Consider the following 18,973-nt stretch of genomic DNA (forward strand, 5'->3'; position numbering starts at 1 on the left):
AAAAAAAAACAAAAACAGAAAAATACACATGTGGCCAAGTTGCGATCTCGCAACTCAAACGGTCCATGACCAATACAGTTGTTTAAGTGCGCAATCGCCGCTGCTGTTCTCATTGCTTTTAGTTGGGGTCAACGTATTCGAGAAATATACATATATATATAAAAATATTGCTACACTCAGATAACACAATATCTAAAAATGTACTTGAATTAAAAGCGGCAAACATGTGAAATTGGTTTTTTAATAGAACATCGTTTATTAAATTATCGAACTTAATTAATTTCAAGTGTTTTTTTTGCGTGCATAATTAAAAGGCCATTATGATGAGATATGCGTGTGTATGCGAAATGTGTTGCAAGTGCTGTTGCAAGTCGCAGCATCAAGAGTACTTAAGTAAGCACTTCCAGCCTGCCTTTTTTGCCCTGGCCTTGACTCGAATTGTGCCCCTTTTTTTTTTGTATGTCAATCAACAGAAATTCATTTCGACATCTTCGGGTATTCGCACTCATATTCGTTTAACGTAGCGAGTGTGTTCATTTGAATATATATTCAAGATTAATTGAGGATTCTTGTGTTACAAGAGATTCAAATTGAATTTAATGATGCAAACTTCAATCTGAAATGTTTTTGTGGAGAAAAAGCTAATAAATCTATTGCTTAATTGAGGAAATATGTTCAATGCTCACATTTCCAACTAATTGCTTGTAAATCTTGGGAAATTATGTGAAACTTGGGCAGGGGCAGGCAGAGAAGTTAACCATACTTCTATAATATATATAATTCTAGATTACAGAAAAATGTTTACTGCATAAGATTATATATTATGATCTATCTATTTATTAGATTTGTTAAGTAAATCTTGTTTTCCCTAATGGTGGCTTATTAGAATCTCAAACTTGAAACTCGTTTTCTTTATTAGTTTATTATGATCTGTAGATAAATCTTTTGTTGAATGAGTTAAAATCACATTTACTAAATTATTTGGAGATACGGAAATTTATTCATTTCATTAATTTTTTTATAATATCAACTGGAAAGGGGAAGACGATGGACTCGGTTTCATCGTTGCAAATCGAGTTGAGAGTTTGCAGATAACGCAGCTGGTGACAATGTCAGATAAAGTCAGATAAGTTCATTTTGATGAAACACTCACCTGTAGCGCTATGGGATTCATTTCCATAATGTCGGCTGCCTCTTTGAGTGCCTTCACCGCATCCCGTTCCCCATTTGCAGCAGCCACCTTGGCCATTGCTTCGCGACGTGCCTCCTGCTCCACGGCCATGGCACGTTGCAGGGACTCGGGCATGTAAATATCAGTGCTAGAAGCGTGACTTAGATATATTAATTCATTGAATATATATCAGGGTGTCAAAACGATTACAGATTGAAAACAGAACCAGTTACAGAAATCGATATTATTAGTTAATATACACTCAGAAAAAAATCGGCCTTAATTTTCGAAATTTGCCAAGGGAAATTAATTTTTTTCTGAGTGTAAAGTATCATAACGAAACCGATTACCGATAAAACCACTCTGATATAAGCACATGTATATTTGGTAAACTCACATTTCGACACGCTCGACGCGTATGCCCCAGGGTTCGGTGGCGCCACTGCTATCCAGAGCGCCCTTGATTTTTCGTGATAGAGTTTTTTTGGAGGAAACAAGCTCGATAAGCATATAGCTGCCCGTTACATTCCTGAGCGTTGTCATTGCCAGCAATTTGCAGCAGGACGCATGATCCATCACCTGCAAGACGACATCGAGGGGATTTTTGATTCTGTAGTAGACGACAGCGTCGACACTGATCGTCACCGAGTCCTTGGTCAATATATCCTGCGGCGGTACATTCAGCGACGTGGTGCGCAAGTCCACTTTCGTATACGTATCCACACAGGGCAGCACAAAGACGACGCCGGGACCACGTGCTCCACCGGCTCGAAGGCGACCCAGGCGCAGGATAACCGCTCGTTGGTACTCCTGCAGGATGACCAGGCACATGAATATCGATACCGGAAACGTGATCAGCATTAGAATATATGAGAGACCTATGAAAACCAATTCCTGTGCACTGCGCCTCCGATTCTCAGCTGTAAATTTCAAGTCATGTGAAATTAGTTGGCTGAAAGTATTTAAAAATGTTAGTTATTCACTTGTTTTAACATTGCGATGCACGTTAACTATTCGACTCGAATCGCTGCTAGCCGAATCATCTGTATCCACATCTTCATATTCCGATTCAGTTTTCTCTATATTTGTTGCAGAATTTTTCCTCATTGTTTAGAATGCTCTACGTGCTACAAAATTTAACAATATGTTAACAATAGTTTTTGGAAATATATTTTTAACTGTTGACAAACTTGACAACGTTGTGGGAAGAAAAAATCTCTAGTCCATAATACAGATTTATATTACGATACGCATAATACTTCCTCAAATATTCTTTTTTTACATTTCGTAGCACTAACAAACTTTAATCAACTGCATTATTTTATTTTCATATATTTGCTATTTTTGATTTGTGCAAAAAGTTAATAGAAATGTCATTTCCTCGTCCGACATCAAATATTTGACAGTCCACTCGAGTCACGTTTCTTGGTTTTCTCTCTGTCAGCAAATTGTTTTGATGTGCTCAGAATGTGATATCAGCTAGCGCAACAAAGTTGTAAAGTAAACAAAGTATTTTTAAGGAGATGCTCGAATCAGACACTATAAATTAAGAAGAATGTTCTAGTCGGGAGTGCTCGACTAGCAGACACCCTTCGTATATGTTTAAGCTGTAAAACATACAATATGTAATTGTTTTCAAGTTTCTTTTCAATCTCAGCCTAGTTCATTTCTTTCAGAAACAATAGCCTTGCTGAATAATTTATAAAACTTCTATGACGCATGCCGTTTCAAATATTTTCTATTTCAATTTAATTAATTGAAATATATTATAACCTTCAAGCAAATTCAAGTAGAGCGGCTAATGGAAAAAACATGCAAAAGCTTCAAACAAACAAAAAAAGATGCCGTCGAAAACAATTTAAATATTTAATTGTACACATATGTGAGGGGGGATCGAAAATGCTTCTTTATTTTTTACAAATCGCACAAAATGAAATTACAAATAAATTAATATAAATTATGAAACAGGTGATTAGTTGCGGATCGTTTCGTTATCATTTTTTATATATCGGTGTTGCTGCTGTTGTTTTGTTTGGCTACATAATAAATGCATTCGCTTAAGCCACCGAAATGAAATTGAAATTGATGACAAATTTATTGGGCATCACGAATTAATTAATTAGCCGCTCATTTGTTTGTCTAATTTTATATTAATTAATCGTTGCTCAATGCGCTCTCTGTGAAAATAAATCGGCGCTTTTTGTGGTTTTGCAAGAATTTGGTATAAATTGCTGTCTATCAAAAGTGAAACGGGAAACGAGCTGGTTTTTTTCTGTATTTTTTTAGGCTATAGCAAACAATTTATGAGTTTACAATTTGCATATAAAATGAAAAACTGGGTGGTATCAATAAACCTGATAACAAATTTGAATAGATATATGTTTCTACCGTGAAACCATTAAATATGAGAAGGTATAACAAACTTGTGCAAAAGTATGTGACAGGCAGAGGGCAGCATCTACGACCACATAAGATATATATATATTTTTGATTAGCATCAACAGCCAAGTTGATTTATCTAAAATGTACTAAAATTCAGGTTATCTCCTACTCGAGCTCTCTCGATTACAACTTGATATTATATATTGCATTCATTTTCAATTTGAGTTGAACTGACTAAGCTGACTGTAAACCAGAAGCGACACCTGATCTGCTAATTAATATTAAACACACACATATAATACTCACCCGTCTAAAACAAAGGTCCACAAATTGCCCAGCCAACAAATTAATTTAATGAGTTGGCTGCTGCCAACAACAAAGTGTCATGCATTCAACGATCGATTGATCCATTAAATTAATTGAGTGTAGTGTAAACGTTTTCCCAGACAAACAGATGATGTGTGTAAGGTATGGGGAAGGTGGAGGGGTTTGTTACACACACGGCTCGTACTTTATTGTTGTTGTAAACTGCATTCAATATTTAATGGGGTTTGGTCAGCAGCAGCTGTTGCAAGTGGCAAGTTGAGAGTCTGGCGCTAACGAGCATTGGACTCTCCTCGCCAGACTCCTTAATTGATGTCATGTGTTATGCACCCAATATCGATGATGCAAATGGGGAGTGCCGAATTGTTTTGCCGGCTTGCATTCGTATTCGTGGCGCTCTCAGCTGTTCAAATATCAACGATGTTTTTTCCAATAGATCACAAAAATTCAGTAATTCAAATAAGAAAACCTTAAGAAATAAAAAATCGTGACTAATGCACAAAAATTGATTGACAGGTAAAGCTGTAAGCAAGAATAACAACAATAGTATACTGAAAAGTAAATAAACCATTTGTATAAACTATTATGAGGAGAGACCACATGTGGCACAATATTTAATTGCTATTTTCTGCTGATGGCCAACAAACAAGCAACGATAAGTGGCCAGAAGAAGAAGAAAACAAGGTGTGTCAAGAGAGAAAGGTTTAAACCAAAATCTAGATTTGAATAAATATATATATATATATATTTTAAGGTGGAATAAAAACCGTTCACAATTTAAACAAAAGGTTTTAATAAAAAAAAATTTAAAATTAAATACAAAATATAATAAGAAATGAGATTAAATAAATATTAAAGGAAATAAAAAAATAATAAATATAATAAAAATTAACTAAATTATATATTAAATAAAATGAATTATGTGTAGCATATTTTTATTTTTATTTAAATATATTTATTTCAAAGTGATTGTAGGGCATTTTGAATAGTCATCAAAGCTTAGTCCTCGAGTTCTGTTTTGGCTGCTTAGCTCTTGTTACATTTTGGCTCCGTGCACTCTAATTAAGTTAACAACTGTTTCGGCCAAAAACAAAAAGAAAAAAGAGCAACAGCCAAAACAGTGCAGTAATTTTTAATAATTTGTAGAGGGTATTACATTATTGTCGTGTAGTCTGAGACGCATTGAGGCAGACATCTTCAAGCTCGTAAGCTTGTAGAAGAAGAATAGATTCAATATAGCCTAGTTCGATCATCTGCCTGAACTGGTCTGTTAGTTTAGCATTTATCTGATGGAACTTGACACATATTCGTCCCTTTGCTGCAGACAGTACATATGTCGGAACGGATCAGAATATTATATCTTATAAGAAGGGTCGGTTAAAAGCTGAGTTCTGGTTTGAATGCGCTTAATTAAGCTTTTCACACTTGTGCAAAAAATCATCTACATCGGACAACTATAATATATAGCTTTCATAGGAACAAAGTAATTTACCTGTCTTCAAAAGAGTATAGAATTTTCGGCTTGCCTCAGATTGCGGTTCTCTTTTGTTTCTCATTTTTCTTTAATTATGCTGCCGCTAAAAAAAAAATTAGACAAAATGCCGCAGTGGCTTTGGCTTTGGTTTGTTGCCTCGGGTTGGGATTGGAAATCGGGGTTTGGTTGTGCAACTGTTGCATAAGGAATCGATTGGACAATTAGCGTGGGCGTGGAGGAGCGGTAGGGGAAGGAGGGGGAGTTGAAGGCGTCGTGATGACAACATCGTCACCTGTTATCAGCAAATTGCAAATCCAAATGGTCAATTGCAAAACCCCGTCTAGCGCTAAAAACTGGTTCTGATTTGTGTACAGCAGCCCAGCCTCAAGGGGTACAGTAATTACTGTCACAAGGGTGATTTTCAAGTCCCCCACATTTTGCAACAACAAACGACGAAAATTACTCATGACGTCATTGCGAAACTCAATAAGCAACTTAATTCATATTCAAGCCCAATTATCACACAATCGAGCCGATTTTGCTTTCGTCGTTTTGGCCTGCTTAAATAATTGAGGAAACGAGCGAAAACCAGCTGGAAAAACTATCTATCAATTAAATTGAATTGAAAAACATTTATTTTTTAATAGACTGCGGATGCACATTTTTCAATAATTATCCAGCATTGAATAATTTGAGAGTGTTTTTACTTACTTAGCTTTTCAAAGTGGAGTAGTCCAGCGAGACAATTGCTCAATCGGTTTTAGTTGAGAAATCGCAGCTGGAAACAGTTGAATAAGTATTCATTATATATGATTGAAAGCGCTGCTCGAAACAGTTGAATAAGTACGGAAAATCATTCATGTTGTTAATGTCACAACACTATTTGTATATGTAATTAGTTTCTGTGATTTAGCAAGAGAAAAAAGCTCATGCTTGAATTTAAATTGATATTTTTGATGAAATATAAATTCCATTTTTGTTAGCCAAGTTAGTTAAACATGAGTTTTATAAGTTTCATTTATTTAACAATTAAAATCACAAATTACAACCAAGCTCAACGTATTTGTCTTCCTCTCTAGATTCAAATCAGAATATTGTGGAACTCGACAAAGCAGCAATGCAATTTGTTTTCATTCGACAAAGAATAGAAACTTAATTTCATGTTGACTTTTGAACTCGACTCGAGAGAACTTACAACAACAATAGTTTTCATCCAGCTTTTGGTGTATTACCTAATTAAAGTTGAAGCCAGCCAAAGAAACCAGAAGAAAAACAACAATTCAACCCTCACCATTTGCATGGCAAGCACTCGATACTCAAAAAGTCATTGAATTTTCACAGATAAGTTTTTCGTGTCACTTTTCGGTTTACATCAATTAACAGAGTGTCGTTAATCTGTAAATGGGTTGGAAACAACAAGTGTTCTTACCCTCTATCCCTCTCTCTCTCTCTCTCTCTCTCTCTCTCTCTGTCCTTATTTGAATTTTTATTGTTTTTTTGCTACATTCCCACGGCAAATCTCGGTGGGCATCACGTAGTTGCCACTCAAAATGGCACTTAATGAGTTTCTAATTAATTTTTTTACCCCTCCATAAAAAATTGGAAAGGGGGTAAAATCAAGTTGTGCTTAATTGTGTAACAGGCAGAAGGAAGCATGTTAGATAAAATGTAGCATTAATAGACCAGTCGATTTATTTATTTTAGATACTATAATATATATAAATTCTCGTTTACCATAAAAAGCTCGATAGTATTTCATTTCATCGATAAGTGCATGGCCTTGCATAGCCTTGCAATTGATATCTAAAATACTCAGACATAATATTGAGCAGCTGTAACACAACACAGATATTGGCTAGTAAAGCTGGCAGCAGTAAGCCTTATTTCTTAGGTAGCTGCAGGGTATCTCCCAGTCGAGTTCTCTCGACTGCCTGTTATTGTCTCAAGTGCATTGAACTCTATCACGAACTTAAAGCAAGAGTAGAGTATGCGGAGGAGAAGTGAAGTGGGCAGAGAATGGAATCATGTTTGGTGTCAATGTCGCACAGTGGCAAATTATGTTGATTGAGGCGCGACAATCAACCCATCCCTCCTCACCCCTCTCCCACGCCCTCATCATCAGTATAACGGATCCATAACTCATGAGCAATAAGCACTTGCAACAACAACAATAATCAATGTAAGCGTGCGTGCAGCAACTTGTTGCAGTTACAACTATGAGGGTCAGAGTCAAAGTTCAATAAAATCCAATTAAACTGGCGCAGCAACTGCCACCCTCATTCCCTCCCCTCCCTCTCCCAGACACAGACCCGCAGACCTTTCAACGCCCGCTCGTAAATCTCAATGTCTGGCAACCTGCCTGCCCCAAAATTAAAGTCTATGCGACGACCTGCAGCCAAGTTGCAAGCATTTGATTTAATAAAGCGCAGGCAACGTGAACTTTCACCGCCGTCGAACTCAGACTTTTCTTTCATTTTCTTTTTTTGCCCCCAATTGAATTCTTTTGCAAGCAGCATTCATTAAATGCAATCTGATGCATGCCGCATACTGCTGCTGTTGTAACTTGCTTGGTTGCGCCTTATTAATAATATGCTGCGCCTTAATTCACTTCTTGCTATTTTTAGCAACATTTTATTGCACTGCGCCAAAATGGCAGGCCAACAACTATGCGCTTGAGCCAAGAGGTCAATTTATGTATTCTTATTTCCTTAACAAGAATATAACCCTCTTTCTCTACTCCCTCTTTATCCGATTTTATGACATTTACTTCCGCCGTCGGCACTTGAGAATTATTTAACTTGTGTGCCTTACTTTCTGGAATGTTATGAGTCATAGTTATAAAAAGTTGAAGTGAATGGAGTGAATGGGTCACCGAGTACTCTGAATAATATTCATCTCAATCTGCTCATCATCATGATTATTCATTTCAATTTGGTTTACATTCGAATCATAAGTACGTGACATCCAAACTAACTGCTGTGTTTTGTCACTTATTTAGGACCTGTATTTTTTCCGTATTCATTTATGTGCACTGTCTAAATGTGTGTTAGCATTTAATAAGTGTGTCTTGGGCATATTTTTATGTGTACTTCATTTAATGACCCAAAAATATATACGTGCTCAAATAGTATAGTTAATCCGAATAGTAAAAAATTGTGTACGTTTTTTTCACTTTTTGCTTTTATTGTATATTGACATTGAGCACATCAAAGTTTAAAAATTCTACAGTAAGGCTATGGTTATAATATTTTTATTGATAGTATAAGGGATTACTTAAGTTGGCTTCCAAAGCATTTCTATTTTTCCTCTTGCGTAAGGTCTTCTAACGGTTTTTTAAGTTTATAGTGAAATTCAGATTTCGCCAAAGCAAACCTTACTTAATTATTTTTCTATTTAACTGTGTGATATATGAAGTGTATATATTTAAAGTATATTTATTCCTTTCAAAAAGCCACCCTCACAATATAGTTTACCATTTTGAAGTTTAAAGATTCCTGACAGATAAATGTGCTGTGCAGTCTCTCCTAGATCAAACCATCTAATCTAATCGCTGTAATCCTTTCAAGTCTTCAGTAGGCATATCTTTGTCATCCATCACTTTGCAACAGCAGCATTCACTGCACACTCATCTCACACTATATACACACACAACACACACACTCAATTCAGTTGCATTATTTTAATTTTGACTCACGTCACTTGAACTCGAGACGACGCCCTCCACTCGAAAGTTGCATGCCCCGTTGTGCTCAATGCTTGCCGCTTGCTGCTCGTTGGCTTTGGAAACACTATCACAACAACACATCATTTGTCAAGGCAAACAAATGATGTTGCATGTAACCTTATCATCTCATATCCGTTGCAGACGGAGCAAACTACACAATGACAGCGCCGCTGGACACTGATGAGTGTTGTTAGGTGCGGAAGGGGTGTGGGGGGAGTAGTTGGGCTACGTTGCAACACCTAAGGTCAAGCGCTAAGGTTAGGTTAGACGTTGTGGCAAAGAGAAAGCCAACAGACACCAGAGAAAATGGACAGCAGACGGACAGGAGACGAATACAAACCTTAGACGGCAACTTGCTACCCAATGGACAACAGCAGGATACAACACTCACGCAGGACCCACACAAAAGACACACAAGTTGCCTGGTTGACAATGGCTGCTAATGAATATACATGGCGTCGCCGGCACTTCCGCTTTAGCTTTTGCCTTGTACTCTTTTTTTTTATTAAGGCTACTTTGCTATTGTTGCGCAGTTTATCAAATCAAAAATGAACATAAAAATAAAAAATATATATTTTGGCTTCGGTGCTTGCACCATATTTGTTGCACTGTCCTAAAGCAAACTTATGTTTTAGAAGCACTTACAGTGAAGTTTAGAATGACTGCGAGTATTTCTATGCTCCTAATAATGTGTTTGTTATATTTATAAGAAATAATTTCTAAATAAAAAGAAAATTCTTTAAATTAGAAAGGTTTCATTTGTTTTTTTGTTCACATATGTTTTTTATTAGTAAGAACTAAAATATGGCGTTTTCCGTTTGTCTTAGTGTATTTTGTTTTGGTTTTGGGCTTTGCCATGCCAAGGAACTGCTCTTGCCGCATATTGTTTATCCCCAAGTTGAGTACACGCCATGTGTCGTCAGCGATGAAGTTGCGCAAACAACAAGCGGCAAATTTATTGGGAAAGCCAACAGCGAACATCATCGAAAATTGTCTCCCAGGGCCAAACGACTCGATGTTTCATGTTGTGTTCCATCTCCTCTCCTTCCTCCTCACCCATGGCCAGTCTGAAGTGGACATGAGCGTGTCTGTGTCTGTGACATTGACGCCTCTAATGATCAACGTCGTCGTCGTCCGGTGGTCGCTTGTTGTAAACTGTTGAAACACGCCTCCCACTCCCTCCATCCCTGCCCACACAACCCCTACCACTTAATGAATTTATGTTTTTTATTTGGGGAATTTGCCATGCGGTTCCGTTACATCTTTGGCCAGTGCCAGGCATTGTTTATCCCATTTAAGCTTTTAATGGCAGACGCCGCTGCAAATTTGTGTTTGCAAATGGAGCAGAAGGCGACCAAGCGAACTTCCGGCCAGAGTTGTTGACGTCAGTATAGCAAGGGAGTTGCCTGTCTGCGTGTGTGGGAGTGTGTGTGTACAGTACTGTCGGCGGTTTTACTGGTTGCTAGCGGCACTTAACCAAACCGAGTTTAGCGTAAGCAGATGTCAGCTGAAGCACAATTTGGCTTAGAGGGGGGAGACTATCAAGGAGTTATTTTGACTGGGTGTTCAATTCTATTTCCTCTCATGAGATGAAGGAAAAGTTTTAGCTGCTATTGGTGCAATATGTAGTGGTGTACAGTGAGCAGTATAAGCAGTATTTCCACTATTTTATACATGGACATTTTTAAGTGAAGATTTTAGAGCTTTAATTTACCTTGTCTACTCCCCAACTTAATCACTAATCCCTTGCTGCTTTTTCTCTACACTTGCAGAAATTTCCTCGACTCATTTGGGCACAAGAAAAGAAAAATAAAAAAAATGAATATGAACAGAAGACAAAGTTCATCACCGCTGATGCTGATTGGATGCATGCTGTTGGGATTGCTGCTGCAGCTGGCCACACCGATTGGGGCACATGTGCATCCCGTGTTCACATACAAGAACGCCTCCACGCAGCTGGGTCAACTAGTGACGTCGGACACGCTGGTGTGGGAGACCTACGATCCAAATAGTGCCAATCAGTTGCAATCGGCTGTCGAGGGTGGCAAATATCTGACGGAGGACGAACACTATCCGATCTATGTGTGTCGAGTGACCATCGATGGTGTGCCCACCTCTGGTCACACCGAGAAGCGGCAGCAGCGTCACGTCTGCGTCGCCGCCCTCTACAAACACAGCATCAATGCGAACTTCGATGTGCTCCTGAACAAGGGGCATTTGGGCAAGATTGCCTGGAAACGTTGGCGCAAATATAATATTGGTGTGCCCATCGGCGCCATTCGCATTGCCGATGAATCCTACATTGCTCGCCATCGGGCCACTGTCCACAATCCGCCGACTGCCGATGGCACTCAGCTGACGACATCGCATCACGGTGCTGACTACAATCTGGGCAGACTGGATGTGTTTGGGCTCGGCAAGATCAAGGTCGTTGAAAACGAGCACGAAAAGACCTATGAGGACGGTGAAGTACTCGTCGAAACGGAGCCCATTAGATATGAGCTGCGCGGCATCAAGCTCGATAGCCTGCGCACCTCTCTAACCGAGAACATCACTGAACTGGGTAAGCCAAAGAGCGTATTCCATATTGGAAAACAAAAATTGACCAGAATTTTAGAAAAAATATTTCTATTTAAGATGAAATGAAAACCTTAAAATTTAGAAATTCACTTTCTTAACAAAAAAAAAAATTAATAATAAAAATCAAATAAAATAAAAAGAATAAGCGACACAAGCCTAACTCGAATTTTAAATTACAATTTTCAACGTGATTGCCACAATTAATGCAATTTTCTACATTCAAAAGCAAATGGCATACTGGAGAATCGTGGCGACACCTACGACACCATGGAGAAGGTGATGAGCTACAGTTTCGATACGATACAATATTGGGGTTCGCATGAGGGCGTTGCCAAAGGACTACAAACCAAGGTCTTTGAGAAGAATGTTGAAACACCGACGGAGATCCATTGGGCATTGAAGCGTGGTGAGAAACGGCACGAGAACAAGGCCGTCTACAGTAAACTCTGGCCGGGCACGGCCATCAATGTGACACTGCGTGGCAACTATGTGACCCTCTATGCACCCTACACAGCCAAGTTGTCGGCCTTCTACGATGACAGCGAGAGCGTCTCGCGCAATATTAGCGCAGAGGTAAGTATTTCTTAAAATTATAAATATAGAGGTTCCACAACTGATCTTATTTTCTTGCCAGGTTACCAAAAAATACTTGAAGGATGTGAAAATGGAATTCAGTCCCGTATATTGGATTGAGAATGGTACAATGGTGCCGACAACAACCACAACATCAACCACATCGACGACGACAAATCCAACTACGACAAGCACCAGCACCAATGAACCGACGCCCATCAATGAGCCACCGTTGGTCCGCTTGGAGCATTTGGGTGAACAACATTCTGGGCCCGATTCGCTGGAAAAGACGCTCAGCGATTCGACGGCAACCAATAATAATGAGATCGGCTCGAGTGATGCGCCCGAGAATATGTCCAGCAAGGATGCAGCGCTCGCTGGCTTCGGTGGCATGGCCGACAACAGCGGCGGCGGTAGCAACAACAAGAATTTGGCGACTAGACTCGCTGTTGCAGCAGCCACATTCACATTGACGCTATTAAATCTGTAGATGGGGAATCGATGGCCGGGGCCAAAGCAAAGGGTCTCCCAATTAGCATAGCGTTTAATTGTTGTTGTTGTACCTGTTGTACCCGTCTTTGAGAGAATTGTGTGTGGGTGTTCATTTTGAGTGTTAGAGGCAAAAAACAAAAGTTGATATTTTTATACTTGTCCCCCTATGGCTGCTTCTTCTTCTACAATATATATATATGTATACATATATATAGCAAAAGCAAATTGAATTTTAAGCGAAACACAAAACATTCCTAAACTTTGCCCTCACAAAAGGAAATGAATCAAAAGTACATATATATATATCTATGTATACACACATCAATAAATATATATATACATATATATAAATATATATATATATATATTCCAAATTTTTATAAACTGCTTTGCATAGTTTTTTCTTTTTTTCTCATTTTGAGCTTCTTCATTTTTTTATTGGATAGTAGTTTCGTTAAGCGCATTCACAATAAACTGTAGTAAAATAATTAATTGAATGATCTGGCGATGATTTATAGGGTTGATATATATATATATTAATATAATATATACGTTCTACGATATAATGTATATGTCTAAAATGTAAAATCTATGTAAAACATAAGTTTATATATACATATATATATGTATGTATTTTATAATATATATATATATATATATATATATATATATATAAGTGAAACACACTCCAAATATGTAAATTAGTGAATAGTTATTTTCTTTTCTGCCTGACGCCTAACTTTAGCTATATTTTGCTCGAATTGTCCCGTTAAGTTAAGCATACTCATTTATGTATTTTACTTTCAAATCTCTTTTTTGAAAATTGGAAATCCAAACGCAAAGAATCTCTGAGAACTATATTTTCGTTTAAAAGTAAAAAAAAAAACAAATAAAGCTTGTAAATTGACATTAATTGAAATCCAGTGTTGACCTTTATATAATTATATATTTTAACAATTGGCAGCTGAACAACCTTCTGTACTTTTCATAATTTCAAACACTTTAATTTTAATGGTTAGCCTTTGATTTTAACATTCTTTTCATGCACTGTACTTTACCGTTTTATTTGGTTTGCTCAATCATTCAAGCAATAATCAGCTATCTAAACTTGTTAAGTGAATTAGCATCGATTTTAAACATATACAGCAAACGAGTTTCTAGCAGCCAGTTGATATTAAATTGCTGTATTTGATATGCTTTGATATGTTATGTAAACAATCGTTTGCCTTGTATTTTACAGAACTTGACATTCATTAGTTGAATGCAGATTGATGGATGGGTTTGTGTCGAACACGAAAGAGGCAGCCACAATTCGGCTGTGATTGAAGTAAATATATTAGCCTAGAGGCTTGACTGAGATGAGAAACTGCCAAAAATTAAAATTCACATAGTCAGTTAACTTTCCAACTTGGAAATTCTTTTGTATGTTTTCTTTATCAAGAAGCACAGCTTGAACCTGAAGCTAGGCCGACACTTTAAGCGTTCTCTTCAGACACCAAATAACTTTGCTAACTATGATTTATGCACGACACAATGCGGCATTAGCCACACATTTATTGTCCAATTACAACACCTGCAATTGTTCAATTTTCTTCTATTATATTTTATTTATTTCTTTTGTTGGCCGCGAAAACACGTACGTATTTATCCAGCTGATATGCTGGCGGATAAGCCTGCCGCAGAAGTTGTCTATTACTCACATTGACTTCACGGCCAGCTTAACGAACAGATTGTTTAGACCGGCTTTTTAAGCCACTTTAATTGCCAACGGGCTGAATTATTTTTCGTATTTGTTATGTGGCTCTCTTTTGATTTAAATAGCAAATTAGCGAATGGAACTGCCACACTGTCTGCGACTGGTGTTGACTGCTTTTTTTTTCTCCTCGATTATTATGCAAAGCACGTCTGTGTGCATGTATGTATGTGTGTGTGTGTAGGTGTGTACGTTAACGCGGTTAAGTATTACCACGATTTTTTATTACATGTCAATTTATTTTGTTTTATATTTATATGCACCGAACCCATTGAAAATTGGGTGTACAGGGTATAATGAAGTTGTGCAAAATAATGGATGAAAGGCAGTAGGAAGGATCTCCGAAATTTTTTCAGTTGAGTCGATTGAGTCTGTTAGGTTGTATTAACAAGCTGATCCCAGCGGCTATAGATGTTAGTTCAAATTTTATATATAAGTTCTCGTTATCAAAGGAAGATCAAGTTTGCCGATACCCTATGAATCAACATCCAAACGCAATAAAACCCACTCTTTTAAAGATATAGGTTGATATATAGTAGATGTATGTATATACTTTGACATAATATTGATCATCTGTAAGATGGGTTGAGAAACACAAATATAAAAGGATTTTCAGCATTTTCTGCGTAATACTTATAATTGGCTAAAGACTTGGGTGTAGGGTATTTCTAAGCAGAACTCTTTCAACTAAAGCACTTTTAAACAATTTTTTTTTTTAGTTTTGCGTTAGAAAACATATTTTGTTGAATTTTTTCTTTGTGAGAGCGAAATATATTTTTAAAGCGTGACCACATTTTGAAGTCGATGGCGATGCCGATGTCTAAACGGGTTCCCAGCTGATGGCAATTGAACTGCTGTTGCTTGTTGTTGGGGGGCGTTAGCAATTGGGCGTGGCTGCTGTTCAGTGTTATGGCCAAGAGCCCGTGGCACGTTTCACATTTACTATTGCAATCTGAATGCTGAACCACTTTTGGGGCGGTCAGCGAAACACAACGCTCAAAAGTTGATTACCCTCTGAACTCGTGCTGAGAGAGCGTCCAGTTCTCATTATATGGTCAATGTTGCTATCCAAATCGCGAAGTTGAGTTGCCAAAAGGCAGTTTTTGTAGAGTTTATTTTCTTTGCAAGTCTGGCTTTTCTAAACGAGCAACATTTGATATGCGCTTCCATTTTAAGATGTTAGTGAGCCGTTTATTTCCACTACCGAATAACTTTATGTTATGATTGCAGCTGGTAACCTTAAATAATCTTTAATTCATGAAATTGTTCAAAATATTTGTTCGCTTTTGGGAATTGGCCTTATGCTTTTGTTAATTGTTTGTTTATTTATTACTGATTTCATTGCTGTATGTTAATTGAGTCTAAAAAATACGTTTGCAAACACAGTTGGAATTAATTAAATATGCGTTTGTTGCATTTGCCATTGACTTTATGCATACATTGAAAACAATTTCAGCACATTTATCGCCACAGAATAATCTGCATATATTTTGAAATTCCGTTGGTGCTGCTGGAAAGGATTGGGTGCAGGTTGGGTGAGGATGGGGTGCATCGATGACATGGGCAGTCGCTCTGCTCGGCTGGCGCTGGTCTAAACAAAATTGTATGCATCGCTAAACTGAAACAAAAGCAAAACTGCAACCCTTTTCACGGCTCTGGGCATTGATGTGTTATGTGTGTGTGTGTCTGTGTGTTAACTGAAATTGTTAACTGGTGCCGGCTTTTTCCAGCTTTTTGCAGACCTTTATGCATATCGGCGTGCAATCTGTTAACTGCATTGAGGCGTGACTCATTCTCTGTGCATATTAATGAACTCGAGCTGCACTTTGTGCAATATGCATGCAGCTACTCTGACGCTTTTTACGCTTCATAATTTTATTCATTTTTTATCCATTTGCATTAATTTAGCTGACACTTTGTGTCCCTTTTAAGTTATTAGGATAAGAGACAAGTGTGTGGCCAGCAGCAGTTGGGATAATGCATTCGTGTCCATTGCAGGTTATTTATTGCTTTTGTGATTCACATTGACATCCCCGTGAGCACTCGGCTTACCCTGCTTGAGGGTTGATGTAGGCATACTGGTTTTTGCTGTAACAATAACGAAATGCCACCAATCGGAAATAGTATGATGCAAATTTTTATTAGTTAAAAGGGTTTTTCGAAAGTTAGATAGTAATAGATTCACTCGAAGTTGTCGTCGCTGTAATCCGTATTGCTTGCCACTCTAGAAACTTCCTTGGGCACCTCCTCGTCCACTCTGGACAAATCCTCGAGAGTTTCCTCGTCTACCAAAGCCGATGGTATAACCTTCATTCAAACCATTTTGGAAGCCTCCTTGTGAACCACTTCGTACACCTTGCTGACCACCCGGAAATCCTCCTTGGCCGCCCCGAATAACTCCTTGAGAACTTCCTCTTTCACCTTGCAGGCCACCGATGTTGTTGATGTAATTCCCATTCAGGCCATTCTGGAAGCCTCCTTGTGTACCTCTTCGCCTTTGAACACCACCTCGTCCGCCTTGTGTGCCACTCAGACCGCTCTGGAAACCTGCTTGAGAACTTGCTTGAGAATTTGCTTGAGCACTTGCTTGCCCACCCTGGGAACCGTCTTGAGTATCTCCTCTTCCACCTGGGAAACCTCCTTGGGAACCTCCTAGTGAAGTTCCTCTTCCACCTTGCAGGTCACCAATGTTGTTGATGTAATCCCCATTCACGCCATTCTGGAAGCCTCCCTGTGTACCTCTTCGCCTTTGATCACCACCTCGTCCACCTTGTGTGCCACTCAGACCGCTCTGGAAACCTGCTTGAGAACTTGCTTGAGAACTTGCTTGGGCACTAGCTCGTCCACCCTGGAAACCTCCTTGAGAACCTCCTCGACCATTCTGAAAACCTCCTTGAGACCCTCCTCGACCATCCTGGAAACCTCCTTGGGTACCTCTTCGACCATTCTGGAAACCTCCTTGAGAACCTCCTTGAGACCCTCCCCGTCCGCCTCTCAGTACTTCTCGCAGTTGGGGAAGATGTGCGGCAGTGATGGCGACCAACGTAACAAGCACAATAAAAATTGAGATACGCATTTTATTTTCTTCGACAAGCAGTCAAGCAGTAACATAGACTGACTTGTCTTCTTTGGATTAGCTAGTGCTTATATAGAAGAAATGGTTGGAAATTAACGAAAACACTACAAACTGCACACATCACATTCTATTGTTCAGTTTGTGTATCTCTCTTTATATATATATAACAATACTTTTTCTACGCGTGGTTAAAAACAACCCAATTACTCAGGTGGTTTGAATTTATTCTTTATTTTTTGCTCAGAGTTTCTTTTTCACTCATATTTGAATCACTCATAAATAAAACTGCCAGACTATTAGAAGCTAATGAAGTTAGTGGAACCCAAAATTCTCCCTATTTGCCTATTTCATTGAACTGTAACTTACAGAAAACATATTAAAAGTATATATCCAAAGCTAAACATATAATCAAATGCTTGATATGTGATGAAAAATGCATTGCGAGCCGATAGATATGCCATAATGCAAGATAAAACAAAATCTACAGTTGAGCAAGGCTACAAATAAAAATCAAAATATTCAATGTGTATTTTATCGAAAATTTTAGTTTTAACAATACTTTAAAAGTCAAGGATTACAAATAAAAATTAAATTTTAAATGCAATTATTTTACTGGACTTTTAATATTTAAATGAAAGATAAAACCGAAAAGTAACAGAAAACCAAAGTCATTTAATATAATTGACAAAGTGTCGTATTTGAAAAGTTTATGACGCCTCCATGTAGCATGTTGCACTAGATAGCTGCTTTGTCTGTGTCCATTCTCCACCCATCTCTACCCTCTTACCCTTTGTTTCCGCTGTGTCACGCTGCGTATGAGTAACTCAAATTTCACTTTTAATTGAGCGAGCAGCGAGCAACGTTGCGCAAGTGCTCTGGCTCCGACTGGTTGGATAACTAACGACACCTCAGAGAGTGAAAGAGAGAGAGAGAGGCATTTATATGGATGGCTATGTGGCTGTGGGTGTGGATAACGAGGCACGCCGGAGAGAATTGACATTCGACGCTCTTCGTATGGCCGCAAAGAGTACTGCTGTACAGTGGTATAAAAGTGCGGAGCCTAAAGTCAATTATATAATTTATATTATACTCGTATATATATTATTATTACTACACACTACAGCCACACATTTTATTCAGGCTGTCAAACGGGAACGGGATCTGTACTTTTACAGGTTAAAATTTAAAATCCCGAAAATTGTAAAATATTATTTCAGAACCAGTTTCAGGAAGCGATGTAATTAATCTTTATATTAGCATTACAGAACCAAATAAATATTATTAACACTTTTTTCATGAGGTACATTCCTATACATTAAATCATTTAAACATTTAATATATTCTGATTTTGGTTGATGGTTTTTGTTACACTGTGCTGCACGCTTGGCCTCAATATGACGACAAGTCACACATGGGGCTGCTGT

General features: G+C 38.1%; 3 protein-coding genes across 5 annotated transcripts in view; 1 reads left to right on the forward strand and 2 right to left on the reverse strand.

Annotated features, from left to right (window-relative positions):
- Positions 1-12,823, forward strand: part of LOC6568890 (protein unzipped) — a 35,131-nt gene extending 22,308 nt beyond the window's left edge. For both annotated transcript variants that reach the window (XM_001995365.2, XM_032741036.1), the window contains exons 3-5: positions 10,848-11,638; positions 11,882-12,228; positions 12,290-12,823. In XM_001995365.2, the coding sequence (XP_001995401.2) occupies positions 10,894-11,638; positions 11,882-12,228; positions 12,290-12,718 (1,521 nt within the window). In that variant the 5' untranslated portion in view covers positions 10,848-10,893 and the 3' untranslated portion in view covers positions 12,719-12,823. The remainder of the gene's footprint in view (positions 1-10,847; positions 11,639-11,881; positions 12,229-12,289) is intronic.
- Positions 969-2,354, reverse strand: LOC6568891 (stomatin-4). Of its 2 annotated transcripts, none has more exons than XM_001995366.2 (4): positions 2,155-2,354; positions 1,569-2,091; positions 1,154-1,319; positions 969-1,100 (listed from the first exon to the last, which is right to left on the reverse strand). In XM_001995366.2, the coding sequence occupies exons 1-4, from the start codon at positions 2,276-2,278 to the stop codon at positions 1,002-1,004; spliced, it is 912 nt and encodes a 303-aa protein (XP_001995402.1). In that variant the 5' UTR covers positions 2,279-2,354; the 3' UTR covers positions 969-1,001. The 2 variants fall into 2 exon arrangements, with proteins under 2 accessions (XP_001995402.1, XP_032596928.1); XM_032741037.1 differs by having other exon boundaries at positions 1,154-1,331.
- Positions 12,824-16,697: 3,874 nt separating the features above from the next.
- Positions 16,698-17,549, reverse strand: LOC6568889 (protein argonaute-2). The gene has a single exon (XM_032741108.1). It carries the CDS (start codon positions 17,547-17,549, stop codon positions 16,698-16,700), a length of 852 nt encoding a protein of 283 aa, XP_032596999.1.
- Between the last annotated feature and the right edge of the window lie 1,424 nt (positions 17,550-18,973).

This window comes from Drosophila grimshawi, unplaced genomic scaffold (genome assembly GCF_018153295.1).
Source record: "Drosophila grimshawi isolate 15287-2541.00 unplaced genomic scaffold, ASM1815329v1 contig_131, whole genome shotgun sequence".
Taxonomy (NCBI): Eukaryota; Metazoa; Arthropoda; class Insecta; order Diptera; family Drosophilidae; genus Drosophila; species Drosophila grimshawi.